The 15160-nt window shown below is 42.8% G+C and overlaps 1 protein-coding gene across 7 annotated transcripts in view; it reads right to left on the bottom strand.

The window, feature by feature from the left end:
- GRB7 (growth factor receptor bound protein 7) overlaps window positions 1-15160 on the bottom strand; it is a 674120-nt gene that overhangs the window by 18492 nt on the left and 640468 nt on the right. For all 7 annotated transcript variants that reach the window (XM_078645666.1, XM_078645662.1, XM_078645663.1 and 4 more), the window contains 6 exons: window positions 14999-15136; window positions 13322-13432; window positions 10872-10970; window positions 9811-9885; window positions 8098-8214; window positions 2253-2313 (listed from right to left, as the gene is read on the bottom strand). In XM_078645666.1, the coding sequence (XP_078501792.1) occupies window positions 2253-2313; window positions 8098-8214; window positions 9811-9885; window positions 10872-10970; window positions 13322-13432; window positions 14999-15136 (601 nt within the window). The remainder of the gene's footprint in view (window positions 1-2252; window positions 2314-8097; window positions 8215-9810; window positions 9886-10871; window positions 10971-13321; window positions 13433-14998; window positions 15137-15160) is intronic.

Below are 15160 nucleotides of genomic sequence, written 5' to 3'. Positions count from 1 at the left end.
TGAATGTACATGTCCCGCCCCCTAAAACTAGTTTACGAGAGTAAAGTTACGACCTGTAACTTTTCAAATGTAGGCAGAACTCTCCATCACTTTTGTGGAGACCTCTATCACTGTGGTCAAGATCTGCCTATGGTATAGAATAGGAGGTAACATGATTGAAGTATATTCATGTAAATATACAGACTTTACTTTATTGTAAAATATAAATGTAAATAATGTGGTTCAGTGAATTCTGAACGCGTTTTATAAATAGCATGGTTTCGTTACGAATTTGATAGTAGCAAACCGTAACTAGTGAGTTCGGCAAGTACGAGTGATCTCGTACTACTAGACCTACAGATTCACTATGTATTTGCAGATTTCGTTCCGGACCATGGGTTCCATTTTGTGCATGGCAGCCATTTCTTGGTTGCCGTCACATAGGCCGTCGACTGCGGCCGAACGAGTCCTTGGTACACGTACACGTCAGCTCGAGTTCGTGCTGAATTTTTGGATGAACCAAGTGAACTGACCTCGTTGCCTGAAGCTGACCTTGCTGAATCAGTTCCCTGCCCTATAGCTGATCAAGATTAAGGATCAGAGCACAGGACATTGTAACGTTTGATATACACACACATCACTTATCTTGCTCTGTATCTGTTTCTATTTCTTCCTTTATGGCCTCTTTTATGACATGGGTTGTGGTCCTTTTATTATGGGTACTGTCTGACTTGTGTAAGAAGGAATGTTGGGTTTTTCTGTATAATTGATGGTGGGCTGGAAAACCGAAAAGTGGGTTTGTCGTTATGCGATACCTTCTATAATAATGCCTATGATTGGACAAATTGTAAATAATGGGTGTTTGTCCAGAATGTGGGGTTTTGGCATAAAAGGGATGACTCGTTTTTGCAAATTTGAGCAGTCTCCTACGAATATACGCGGTGTTGTACTTCGTGGACTACTGTTTCTGGCTGCAGCCAATAAATTCGATCTTTGACGCCACCAAGAAGTACCTCGTGTCTCTGTATTCTAAGACAGGTGAACCCGAAGACTTTGGGCGTGCCCCTGGTGCCGCCGGGTACTAAAAAGCCCGGTTCTTCAATAATTAAAAATAACCATTTTACCACAAGAGTAATAAATAAACACAGCACATTATCTCTTGAAAATAAACATTTTCTAAATATTTCAAATGTTATTTTTTTATAAATATGATTTTTTAAACAAAATAAAAAACACCCTACCTAGCAAAAAAATTGTTTTTTATTTTACATGATTTCCTATGGGGTGTTATAGTAAGTCACTGCCTCCATTAATCTCTAAGGGAGTGTGTTGCAGTGCCCATGGGAAGCCTTGGGTGGTACTAGACTGACTCCAAGCCTGGGATGGAGGACACCTACTTTTTTGTCACCTCTAGGAGAGAAGCAACTTTAGAAATTTAGTATATGAATAGCAATGGTCTTTTGTGGCTGGGTGTTTATATTAGCATGCCACTGCCTAAATTCATCTTTGACACTCACTAAATCCCTCCTTATTCTTCCTTAAACCCCTCGGATTTAGTAGTAGATATTCTCCCCAAGTCATTCCCACATATACTTCTAGGTAGTAGTAAACTTACATGAGCAGAAATCTCCACATAGAAAATGTGCAAGGTGGAGATTTCCTCTCATACGTTTGTGAATCGCATTTTGCAGCAAGTAGGTAGTACTATTGTAGTACTACTTTACGTTCTACAAAATGCAGTTTGTGAATTGGGCCCTGGGTCTGTATCTACAGAGTCAGATGCATCGTCTGGGACCATTCTAATTCAAATTTTGAGGTGGGGTAAGGAATAGGTGTGTCCAGTTGTCAACCTTTGGTGGGGTTTTGGGACTGGCTGTCATTCTGGATCAGATACAAAGCCCGGATCTGCATCTGAGTCCGATGCTTGATCTGAGCTTGGTTCTTGCCTGGTACATGGATTGTATCTAGGTCTAGGTGGAGTTCTGTTTTTGCCGTCTGATCCTGACTTTGGTTCATCAGCAAGTTTGGATGGCAGTCTGATTATGTTTTTTTTCCTGGAATTCGTTTATATTCTAGGCATGATCCTGCTGCTTGAACTACTTTTGGGTCTCAATTTGTTTCTGGTTGTGTTTTCGGGTTTTTATCATTTCTGCATTGGCTCTCTTCTGACCCAGGGCCTGGTTCTTGGACTGCTCTTAGTCTAGTTTTGAGACTGGTTTTGTTTGTGGTTCGGCATCAAGTAAGCTAATTAAGGAGCAGGAGGGCCTACTCACCTGCACTGAGAGATGCCGTCTGACACGGGGTGGGCAGGCTGTATCGGTGATTGGTTTTCTTCTTCAAAATAAACAAAAAAAGTTATTTTGTATAGGTTGATTTCTAAGTAAGCTTGCTAATATGTTTAATGTTACATAAAACTCTGAAACACCTTTTTAAATATGTAAATATGCATTTCATTTGGTCAGTTCATAAGTGAGTTTATTGAACTTAAAACAAATAAAACAGTTTAAGTACAGCAACATACACAACAATATCAAGGCCTTCAGTTATAAATGTCACAAATATTTTTTCAACCCAAATTATATAAAAATATAAAATGAAAACATTTAAAAATATGAGTAATAAAGATATATAAATATCACAATAATAGATCTAAAAAACAACACAATAAATTAAAATATAAAAAATACAAATCATACACAAGCATTAAACACATTAAAACATATCATGAATGTATTTAATTTGAGGATTTTAGGGCTGCACTGCTTGAGATGGTGAGCCCTGCGCATGGCCGCGCCTCCTTTCTACATTTGGCCTCATCTTTATATTAAAATATTGCAAACAGAAGTTGTGTATTTCAGCAACATTTAAAACAGATATTGATCCTAGGAAGTTTGGCCCTTTTGCTTAATACCTTCGACTGGTCCAGCCAAGGCCAATGTTGAAAGGTGCTTGCAGGAAAGTGAGTGGAGACGGGAGTCTCGAAGCAAGAGAGACATAAAACATGGGGTACAAAATAAAAGGACGTGGTCTCACTTAACTACCTGTTAGACAAGTATATATCTGCCCTCTGCATCCCTTCAGCTTGCATAAGGTGGGATTCCTGCATTAGTTCTATATGGACCTATTTGCGCTTACGGAAAGCATGGATTTGGTACGTTTTGGATGGAATTTGAATCCCCTGATTTTCCAAAATATTCTGCTATTTGCTTGCCTGTTGTCACTGCATGATCTGTGTGCTTCCCACGGGTTTAAAGGCTGGGGAGGGGGGGGTTAGGGGGGGTTTGTTTAGACATATTTAAACATTCATACACATTTCCAATGTATCCGATTATTTGTGAACAAGTTGAGGGAGTGGGGAAATCGATGATTTTTTTTTTATATATACCGGGGGACGGGTGGTGTGGCATTAAAAAGTTTGAAGACTATTGATCTAGGCAGTAAAATCGATGCCTCTCTCCTCGCAACCCTGGCCCCCACATCCTGAAAGGTTCACCAACAGTATACTTGGAATTATAGCTAATGTCTTCTCGGAACTTGGGGAACATTTAGTGCAGGTACTGCTCAGTGGAAATTAATTCTATTACCACAAGATGGCAGTATATTTATACATATGAATAACAATTAGCAAGTCATTTCTGATTAAATGTATCGTCCGATGGAAGCTGTCCACTACTGCAAGCAGAAAAGTTGCTTGGCACAGACCGGAAAGGGGGAGCTGACGCTTCTCCCGCGGGGGCATATATATACCCTCACACACGGAAAATGTTTTAGAAAAGACCTGCTTTGCAATGAGGGTCTTCTACGGGTAACAAGAAAACACGATTAAAATGGAGTATCCGAACTGAATTATCTAAGAAAAAAAACTAAACAAACAAGTTTGAGAATTGCTTATTTAATGTTACACTATATTGAAAAACGAACCACCCTTAGCCTGGTCTGAGCCTCCGCAATGCTGGAATAACTTATCAGCACAGTAGAATCAGCTACTTAGGAGACTTTTATAAATAACGTTTACCTCGAAGCAAATCCTTCCTGCGCTACCCTCTTAGGGGCTGCACCAATGGCAGAAGTCCCCTCAGTTGAATATCAGCAACACATCCGGACTCTCATTTAGAGAAGAGGGGTAGTAAAGGGGTGGGGCTTCCTTGCATGTCTCCAAGGGTCAGACTGCCCTATTTGGACTTTGCTCCGAAATCAGATGCTGCAAGGTGCTGGCCTTCAAGAGTGAATGGCCAACAAGTTTGTTCAAGTTTGCTAAAGATTAAAATAGGTGGCTGACTTTAACCAAAAAGTTGGCACATTACCTCTAAAACTTTAGAAACACCACCCATGATGTTAAGGAGACTAAATATATAGGTACTAAAAAAATAACTGTAACTCCCACAAGTGCAATGCCATCAACCTTTTCAGTGAAAAAAGACAGAAGATCCACAGCACATCAACTTATCCTCTTCAACCCAGCCCCTTCTTCTAGAATCCCGCAACGTTCCTCCTTCAAAGCCCTGGCTCTTGCAGATCTCCTCGAAATACTCAACTCACTCGAATCCACTTCCTATGAAGTATCCCTACTCCATCATCAAAACTCTCCCTGACGAAGCTCTCTCACCACTACTCGCAAATGCCAATACCACACTGACTCAAGGTATCGCCCAGAAGGTCCATCTGCACAGATTGGAGGCTTCCTCTCCCAAAGAAACCTACTCTTGACCCTGATGACCTCGCAAACTGCTGGCCGATCACTCCGCTACTCTAATATGCAACATCATCAAAAAAGCAGTCTATTCTCTACTCTAAGAACACACTAACGCTAACCATCTCCTGCTCAAGTACCGATCTAGCTTCAGATCACACTGCAGCACGAGGACCGTTACATTCACACATTGTAGATAATGTCCCCCTAGACCACAGATGAGTATGACTGCCTGCATCCTGATATTGTTGGACCTCTCATCTGCCTTCGACACAGTCAACGATGCCATCCACATCCACACCTTGGAGTCTCAAATGGATTCACTGGTGATGCCCTTCCATGGTTCTCCTCCTACCCTTCAAATGGAAACCAGTTAATTCACATGGGCACCTCCAGGTCCCAAAAGATTGTTTTTTTGTTTTTTTTGTGCATATTTTATATAGCGCGAACTCGACCCGAAGGTATTGGAACGCTTTACATGAGCACCGTATTTACATTACACCTTCAGGCACGGGGAGATTAAGTGATTTGCCCAGAATCACAGGCTGTGGACGCAACCTTGAGGCTCGAACCCTGCGTCGGGTGTTTATGCCCCCAAAGTTCTATACAGTCATGTAGAATCCTATGTGTCCCCTTTCCCTATAAGTCTGAGCTGGTGTCTAGAATGTTGAGAGTGAATGATGTCATAGAATGTTCATGTGGGGTTGTACGATGGGAAATAGGAACAGTTGGAGGGAGGATAGAGCCCGGACATGACCTACATGTTTGGTTATAACCTAATAAGTGGAGGAGTGGGAGATCCAATAGTCCCTTGGAGGCTTGGCAATTAGTACATCAACGGGTAAACATACCTACAAGGGATTCTTTTATCTTCTTAATCTAATATTTTTAAGCAAACATCTGTCATAAGCTCTATACAGTAGCTTACATCAAGTTATTTGGGAAGTTGAATTTACCTATTTCAACATGAACAAATCCGCCAACATTTTTTTCAAATGGATGAATGTTTTTTGAAACACAAATTTATGATAAAAACATATTGAAGGGTACAGAAAATTGTTACATATATGAACATACATCAACACATAGTAACTAAGATTCAGGAATTATTTGGTATTATAAGTATCTCATTGTCACTAATGTGGACACCTATTTCAAACAAAATATTAAACGGAAATTGTGACTGATTAAGCAGAAAACACATCCTTTAAACAATTCACAAACAAAATAGGTGTAATTGTCGACGTTTCGGACCATCTTCAGGACGGTAAATTCAAATGTTGAATGACCTTTAGAGGACTACATAAGTGACTTTAGAATTGTGGACGTAGTCTAGTTCGTTAAAATTGCGGATGAAGTCTAGTTCGTTAAAATCACACCTCTCCAATATGCAGACTGTAAACAGCTTTACTTAAAAGTCTTCTCTGTTCAGACATTCAACAGTCAAACACTGCCTGCAGCTCATCCAGACGTGGATGTCCACCCCTATCTGAAGCTCAATCCCACCAAGATAGAATTCCTCTTATCGGCTAAGTACAACAATCAAGAAACAGTACACAAAATGCTCAATGCCATGGACCTTGATAGCTCAGCACCCCAACTTTCAATGAATGTCAAGTCACTTAGATTCACCCTGGGCATTACCCTCAACCAGGAGGAACATATTGCCAAAAAGCCAAAGAGAGCCTGGTACAAACTTTCTCTTTTCAAGGACGGTGACTTCAGAACTGCTGTTCAAGCCCTCGTACTCTTCCTCCTGGATGGTGGGACTGACCTGATCCACTGAACCAAAGAATCCACAATGGTCCATCTTAAGGGCATCCTATATACCACAAAACGTCTTATTCAGGGCCTGAAGGAATATTATCACTTCATCTCCATCCTGGTGGAACTCCATCGGCTCCCCTTGCTGGCCATCAAATTTAATCCTTCCATAGAGGAGACAGCTACCGTGATGGAAAAGCTCAAATGGTTTCCACTGCCAGTGTGTTGGTGAATTTAAATATGCCACACTGACATTTCAAAATTCCACTACCAAAACTAGAAATCAATCTTTAATTCTACTTGGCCTATTTCATCCACGCTGTCTGACTCACCACCTTATTAATGGATTCATTTTTGCTTGATCAGCTTTATGGCCTAAGCACCAGTCACTGGCCTAAATGCCTCAGCAGCAGAATACACAAAACCTACAAGCATCACAACCCCAGGGGCCTCAATCTCTCTCTCTCACACACACACACACACACACACGCCTTGCATGAACAGAACAACCTTAGAAACAACATGCCATGCACCACAGTTCATCTATTGCATGTACCACAGCAGCTCGTGCAGTAATGGCTGCAGTCAAGCTATCCTGGCTGGAGATGGCTGATAGCCAGAAACCGGTCCTAGGATACTTGATCCCGGTCCAGGAAAGACTTGGCTTGGCAGTTCGGGCTGAACTGTTCCCATAAGGCACAGGTTCAAGGCTGATTTGCATATGGCTATGTCTGAACTGGGGTGGTGTGGAGTGCAAAGAAATGATGGATTTAGGTACAGATCTCTGTACTGGGGTGAATGTATGACATTGTTCTGCATTCTGTCCATCAACTGTTGTTTTGCATAATGGCTGCATGCAGCACAGCCCCAAGTGACACAACCAGTGCAGCCCCAGAAAGGCCTTTCTAACCCCCTGTCTGTTAAAGCTGACCCATTGACTAATTCAAGGGATTATGTGCTATAACATGGTAACTGGCTTTTCTAAAATCTTCATACTTAACCAAGATCCTCAACATCACTCACCGAGGGACAAAGTCAAAGAATGTTTTAGTGAATTACCTCACAATAACGCGTTCATTTAGAGGGTATGTCCTTTTAAATGCCATTTTCTCGCCCTAAGAAAAATGTCTCAGCAATATTCATGCTGCCTGTCGCTGCACTTAATTGCTTTGAGCACAAATAAACTCGAAGGGTGGCAAACACTACTTGTGAGAATTCCTGTATGGAATAATGAGATTGGCTCAGCCAAAATGCTCTAAATTATAGCACTAATAAATCAGTGAGAGTCTGAAGCAGGAACATGAAACTGGGGAAAAAAAATAGGAGAGTTGCCTGCCCTTTATTCCATTATGAACCGTACCCTCTCCTTCCACCTGGGCCCTTACTTGTGAGGCAAGCACCTATTAAATCTTAGTACCTTCAACAATTGGTGTTAACAACTGTTAATGACAAGGGAAAAGAGTAATAACTCCTTAATATGAATAAGCACTTATCTTCATTCATGCGTTGAAGACATATATTGAGTTTTTCATAATAATAATTTTAATAACAATATGAAGTGAGGCATTGCATTAGCAAATCATTTTCGGCCTCAGTTTGGAAGGCGCTGGCACAAGCAGATATAACAAAAGGCTGTGCGGAGCTGCATATTCCATGATACTCACCCTCCAGGACTGCGCCTCCTCCAAAGCGGCTGACAGGGCTTCGTTCGGGTTGTCGATGACTCTGCCAGTGCAGCCGGAGAAGTCCATAGCCACAAGAGTGTTGTCAGAGGCACTCCTCTGCAGGAAGACAGAGTGGATTTTTTTAGAGAGCTCGCAGAGAAAAGGTAGCAGAGAATGTGATAGAGAGAGGGTGGCAGGACAAACAGGACCCCAAAAAAAAGCAAGAAAAGGAAGGGGGATAAAATGCCAAGCGCTTAACAGAAACAGAGAAGGAAAGAAAGAAAGAAAAGAAAAGCAAAGCACCAAGTGAAAAATATTATAAAAAAGAACTAAAGAAAGAAAAAAGTAAGCAATATGTACAAAACGCCAGAAAGATCGTGAAAGAAGAGGACAAACAAAACAAAATGAGAAGAGAAAAAAAATGTAGAAGTAATAAATCTTAACACTCTAACAACAATGAAGAGAAATGGAAACGGAAAGCAGAAAAAGAGTTGAGAGGAATAAAGACAAACACTAAAAGAAAACATAAAATAACAAAAACAAGAGTCAAGCTATTGTAAGACAATCATTGGAAGTAACAGTAGGTAGACACTCAACAAAAGAAAAGAAGTAGTAAAACAGCAGAAAGGGAAAAAATCGAAGTGAATAAATTAAAAAAGGAGAAGAAAATGAGTGCAGGAGATAGGCAAGATTGCTTCCCTTAAACGGAGTTTGTTTGAAAGACAATACCCACCTACTGGGTATTAACAAGAGCAACATGTTATCTTGGTTTTTTTTTGTTTTTTTTAAAGTCAAGCCTACTAGACAGACTATGTACTTTCAGGACATAGTGTTGGCTTACCAAGATCATACAAGGAGCCTGGAGTCTGCACATTGCTTACCATCGGTTGGCTTTCCTCTCAGTCTGCTTGCTTCTTATTTGTGTTCCAGCTTCTCAATTTTGAGTTTGTCCCTCGCATCAAGCATAGTCTCTTTAGCATCTGTTTTGATTGGCTGCTTTCAATGCTTCCACTGCTTGCTTTCAAGCACTATTTTCTTTTGGGTTAGCTACTCCATAAAATTGCTTGTGTTTTCAATTTGTCTCCCTTGTGTACTTCTCTCCCCCTGTACTCCATGTTGCTCACTGTCAGCTGTGTGCTCTTTCCTGCCCCCTCCACATTGTGATCACTCTTGTGTCCACTCTCCTGTTGTTGTATCGCTCCGTGCTTCTCCCCTGCCCCTTCCACGTTGGTCTCCCACCTGTTGCTCTCTTGTCCGCCTCAGCCCTCTGTGTTGCTTCCCTCCAATCGCACCCTTCTTCTGTCTTGCTTGTTGGATCTGCTCCCCACTCTTTGTGTTTCTTCCCACACCACAGCCCTCTGAGTTGCTCCCCCCCCATTCCCCTTCATGTTTGGCTGCACAAAGCATCTCCTCCCCACCCGTCTTTTTTTCTTTCCCCCCCCCCCCCCATGTTGCCATCTGCATTTCTTCCCCACCAACCCATGCTGGACTGATTATCAGATGAACAGAATGATCTTTAGTGACATAAAAAATGGGAGTGGAGTTCTAAGACTCAGAGAATTCTAGAGGCTTGGCTCCTGTACCAAAGAGGATAGGTCTATCTTTCAAGGTTTATGAAATGTTAAAAAACGCTACAAGAGGAGGATTTTAGGGGAGAAAAGAAGGAGAAATGGGCAAGAATCTGGAGGAATGGAGAGGTGCCTTGATACTTACCACTGGCGTGGAACTGCCCCATGACTGCTGGCTGCGTCGACACAGTTGGTAGTTCTTGAAGAGCTGCAACCCGGACTGTGATTAGGACAAAACGAAAAAGCAACTACATTGGTACTGAGACTGTAGAGTCATTTACCCTCATCCTAAGTGGTTTGTCGGGCTGGTGAAACCTATACTGATGACTTATTGCTAAGACGCCAACAGGCGTTAACAATGAGCAACATTTATACATTCATCAAATGTGGTCATCTTCAGCACAGTTTTTAATTGCTGGGGTGGGCAGTCAATGCTGTTAATACCCTTTGCAGAGATTGTTAATAATTGATTGTATTCTGAATGGTATATTCTGAATGAAGCCTTTTGTGTAGCACTTTTCTGTATGTTGTTTTTAATCGAATATGCCTTATATCTTGGGGTGCTGTCTAGATTTTATGGTTGGATGGCTGCATTTGCTTACCCTTGGTTGCAAATGTATAGTGCCGCTGCGTGACTAAAAACATTCCCGGGAAATCACTGTGTTCTAGAAGAATATATATGGCGTCTATGGAGAAAGGAGCTAGAACCTCTGGCTTTCATCAGAAGAAAGTCATCCCACCTCACCATTCCTCTACTCTCTATATGTAAACATTCCTGTGAGTAGATACATGCACCCATGCTACCGTGCACATGAATGCACCTGCATGAAGACACATGCACAGTCTCAAGCAATTATACACACACCATTGCCCATCCCTTAAAATCAACACAAGATGGAGGAGGTCATAGATGGGACCTCAAAGAAAGGCTGGCAATAACCACTGGGCATCAGGACAAGAGCAGGAGCACACCAAACAATGGGCGTATAATCAGAACCAAAACAGAACAAAATGTGAGAGAGGAATACAAATAATCCAACAGAGTACCTCACACACAAGGCAACCTCACTAGGGTGATACAGTTATCTGCAAAGAGTTGCAGCAAAATGGCCTCTTTTCAGTTGAGACAATGCATTGTCTGTCCTTTGCACAGTAAGGATCAGTGGGGAATGCTAAAGGCATCAAAGGACATAAGGTTGCACTCACCTTAAAGAGACGGAAGGCCATCATCCAGCACTTCCGGCTCTGCTCATCCTCGCTGCAGCATATCTTCAAGCCCTTGTTTCCGGTCCGGGTCTTGTGGGGCTGCGGGGTCGGAGAATAAGACAGGTCAGTAGGCAGCTGTGACCATCCTGTCCAGAGGGGAGCCTGTGGCAGGAGTGGCTCGTGCAGGTAAGAGCGGTGGGGCGAGGTGGGGTGGGGTGGGGGACCTCGACGACGAGGGGACATTAATTATTTATTTAATTTTCCCTCGTTGTCGTCTGTCGAGCTCCAACCCACTCTGCCCCACTGTTCTTAGTTGCACGGGCCGCACCTGGCCTGTGGTACCACACAAGAGTAAAGAGAACCTACCTAGTATTTACTGAGAATTGTAAACTCCATTTCCGGTGGAAATTGCAGTTGACCATCTACAAATGCTGTACTGGTACCATTTTCAGACACATGGGTTTTACGCCAGTTACTGAACTACTGTGGATTCAAATCAGAGTGATTCCAGTTGCATAATTCAGTTGTCTACATATGTTTGTTGATTGCAGTTGGTATTTTTATTTCACCAGTAGATTTTCCACGTTTTGTTTGCTCTTAGACAAAGCCCAAACACAAACACATTTGTAACAGGTAAATCTAATAGGAACTACATTTAATTGGTCAAATGAAATTGTCAGCATGGTGTCACCTTAATGGGCACAGAGTATACAGGTAAGGTATGGCCTCCATGACCACCCAGAGCACATGTAAGATATGGTTTTAAAGCCCACTCAGAATACATATAAATTGCTGTGTCCCTGGCATATATAGAGGCTATATATAAGATATGGCCTCTATGTTCACAGGGAGTGCATGCATGTTATTACCTCCAAGGCCACGGAGTGTACTTGTAAGGTGTGATCTCCGTGTCCACAGGCTATATGTGTAAAGTACGGCCTCTGTGGTCGCAGGGCGTTCATGTACAGAAGGAAGCTATAACTTCTGTATGATTTTTGTCGCTATCCCACTGGTACATATCGCTAAGCTGGACATTTCTTTGTTAAAAAAATCTTATAAAAGAACATTGTTCCATCATTTTTATAGGCATTTTGCACATTTGTATCAATGGAATTCCCTGAAGGTTTAGCACCACTGATTATGGAAATAAATTCCACTTTTTAATAATACCAGTATGCTTAATTTCACACTGGACCGATAATTATAAGTTGCTAATTGCCACCAATGCCATTGTCAGTGAGTAATGTATGGACGGTGCTGTTTCTTTCACTTGTCACTTGGAGATTGGCACAGTGCCACATTTGTGGTGACCTCATCACCTGAGAGGCAGGGATCCTTGTGGGCAGAATATATGAAGCTCCTCCTTTGTTAGATGTACATAGTACATTTGATAAATCACAGAAAGTGGGTGCACAGGCCTACGCAAGACTGGATGCATGCTAGGCATGAGGATGCAGGGAGAGATATATCATCCTGCGTCCGATTTGGATGTTGGTTGACTACAATTGATGGGTCTAAACATATGGAGGACTCAACACGCTTTAAGGCCAAGCATACGTACTCCATAGGATGCTATGTAATGCAATAAGTGTGCAGTTCCTGTGGGGAGGGAAGGACAGAAGGATCTAGGTCATGAAAACAGACAACATTGCAGGGGATCTGATTGCACAGAAGCAAGAGCCCTCACACACCCAGGTGGGCATCTTTCTTCATCATTGGGCAGCTCCTGGTTGGGCTGGCGCTGCAGTGCCCTACGGGCCCCTCGAGGGGGCTCTTTGCCGGAGGTCTTTTGAGCAAGAGATGCTGATGTGAGGTGTAGGGTGGAGGTGCTCTAAGTGTAGATGGTGTAATGTAGATTAGATGTATTCAAAATAGCTGAGAGAGACCCATTAAATGTAATAGGTAGATCCTACACACACACACTATTTTATGAGCTGAATAGGACCATTACTTCCACATTCAGCCACCCATTGCCTTTTAATCATAACAAGATAAGCCACCTATTACATTTAATTGGGTCTCTCCTAGCTATTTTTAATACCACTAATTCACAAAAAATATTAATGAGGCAGGAGATTTTGGCCTCCAGTCAATGGGCATTTTTCACTGGGACTCCCTAATACATTAGTCACAGTGCAAGATGAGCATTAGGTCACAACCTGTCAGCGTGCAGAAAACATCTGGATTGTGACCTGACCTTAGTACATCAGGCCCTTAGAGCTTCAAATGAATCCTCAGCAAGATGTAGATCAAACCCAAAAAATGAGGTAAGGACTGAGCTCAGTCAGTATTATTTTTAGTCATTCACTGGATTCCTAGTAATAACGCGGTCTTTGCTGTGGAGCTAAAGTGCGGGGATATTACTTAAACGCGAACAAAAAATGGATCTTCTGAACTCGCCAAACATGAATACCTCATGATCCAGATTCTCTAAGTGGACTGCCCCTTACCTTCAGGCAGAACCCGAATTCCGTGGGTGCGCTGTACAACTTCTTCCCCTGCGTCACCAGGTAGGCGGTGGACTCGCTGACATCAGCAAAGTATTGCAAATGACGTGGGTCCTAGAAAAGAGCAACAGAAAGTAGCAAAGAATAAATTTGGAGCTGTGCTGGATACTTAGGGGATGGGGGCTCACTGGCTGGTGTCCTAGACACCACAGCCTGATGTGACCTTAGGGAATGTCTCACAATGACAAGCCATGAGCAACTCCAGGACCTCGTGCTGTGCTGCATAACCCAGAGGCGGTACAAAAGGGGGTGGTGATGGACAGAGCATCTGAACCAATCAAACACTCACACCCAGTCAAAAGATCTGGGTTTGATCCATCACCGTTCTTTAGCCCACCCTGCCACCCCAGTTCAGACATGGCTATATGCAAATCAGTCTGACCCTGTGCCTCATGGGAACAGTCCAGCCCGAACTGCATAGCCCAGAGGCAGCAGGCTTCACTAAGTGACAAAAAATCCCCAGAACAAAGTGTCGTGTGTCCCCTCTCGCTAACAAACCATGCTCCGCAGCAGAACCTAGTGCAGTGTGTCAGGCAGAGAGTCCCCTCTCTGTAACAAACCATCCTCCGCAACATAACTTACTGTAGTCTGAGAGCCCACCCCCTTCACCCCACCCCGCTAACAAACTATACCCAGCACCGAAACCTGGCGTAGTGTGTCTGGCAGAGAGTCCCCTCACTAACAAATCATCCTCAGCACCAGATCGTAGCACAGTGTGTGTGAACTTAGTGCACTTTGCCCGGCAGAGAACTCTTCTCGCTAGTAAACCATCCTCAGCAGCAGAACCTAGTGTACTGTGAATGACAGGGCGTTTCTTTCGCCATTATGATTATTGCTCGCTTGTTTTGCTATTGCCTTTTCCGATCTACCTGTATTAACCTTATGCTGTCACCACCCTCATCGGGGGTGTTGCCTTAACCTGTACTGTGCTAGTTTTTGAAATTATTATTATTACTGGCATGCCATGTTATTGTCTTTTTGAGCTATCTGTCTTGACATTGAAGGGTCAACTCCCTCTTCTGGGGTGTTGCCTTATCATCTTCCTGTTTATGACACTATGGGTTCTAAAGCTCTCTGATCCCCGCGACGGTCATGTTTGCACTATATAAAACTTTACCAAAAAAATATCAAACCACCTCATCACCAGGTCCTACTGTAGTGTCTAGCAGGAAGTTTTTCACTAACAAATCACTAACATCTAGCCCATCTGCACATCTCAGAGGAAGGACCTTCTCTGTCATTACTAAACCGTCCGAAGCACCATGGTCTAGTGCAGTCTGCCTGCACACCTCAAGGGTGAAAGAGAATGTCTTTCTGCTAACAAGTGTCTCTGACAGGTGTCACTCCTTATGCTTAAGACTCAATTATTCCATCGCTGCGACAACATGGATTTCCGACATAAGCCATCGCCATGTACTGCCCATGCCTCCTCTAACTGGGCAGCAGTCCTGAATTATCTGCCTGCACCTTTTCCAGGAAGCTGAGGAGGCATAACAGTGGCATGCAGCAACTAAAAAACCTTCTAAAGAGATGTCCTTGATTTTCATTGATAAAACTGTGATGTTTGTAGTCAGGTCTAACAAGCTCCTTTGAGTCGATGTTGTTGACAACATTCTTTACCTTGGAGGTACCTTTGGTGGAATAGTAGAGCCCAGAACGCCGTAAGAAGAAGTAAAACCTCTTCCAAACTTTCCTTCCGATCTCTTTGAGGTGCAGGAAACCCTGGATCTCCGGACAGGATCCTGAGTTGAGGAAGTTCTATTGTGGAAAGAGAAGGATGAG

This window comes from Lissotriton helveticus, chromosome 5_1 (assembly GCF_964261635.1).
Source record: "Lissotriton helveticus chromosome 5_1, aLisHel1.1, whole genome shotgun sequence".
NCBI lineage: Eukaryota > Metazoa > Chordata > Amphibia > Caudata > Salamandridae > Lissotriton > Lissotriton helveticus.
This window is presented reverse-complemented; position numbering and strand designations above follow the sequence as displayed.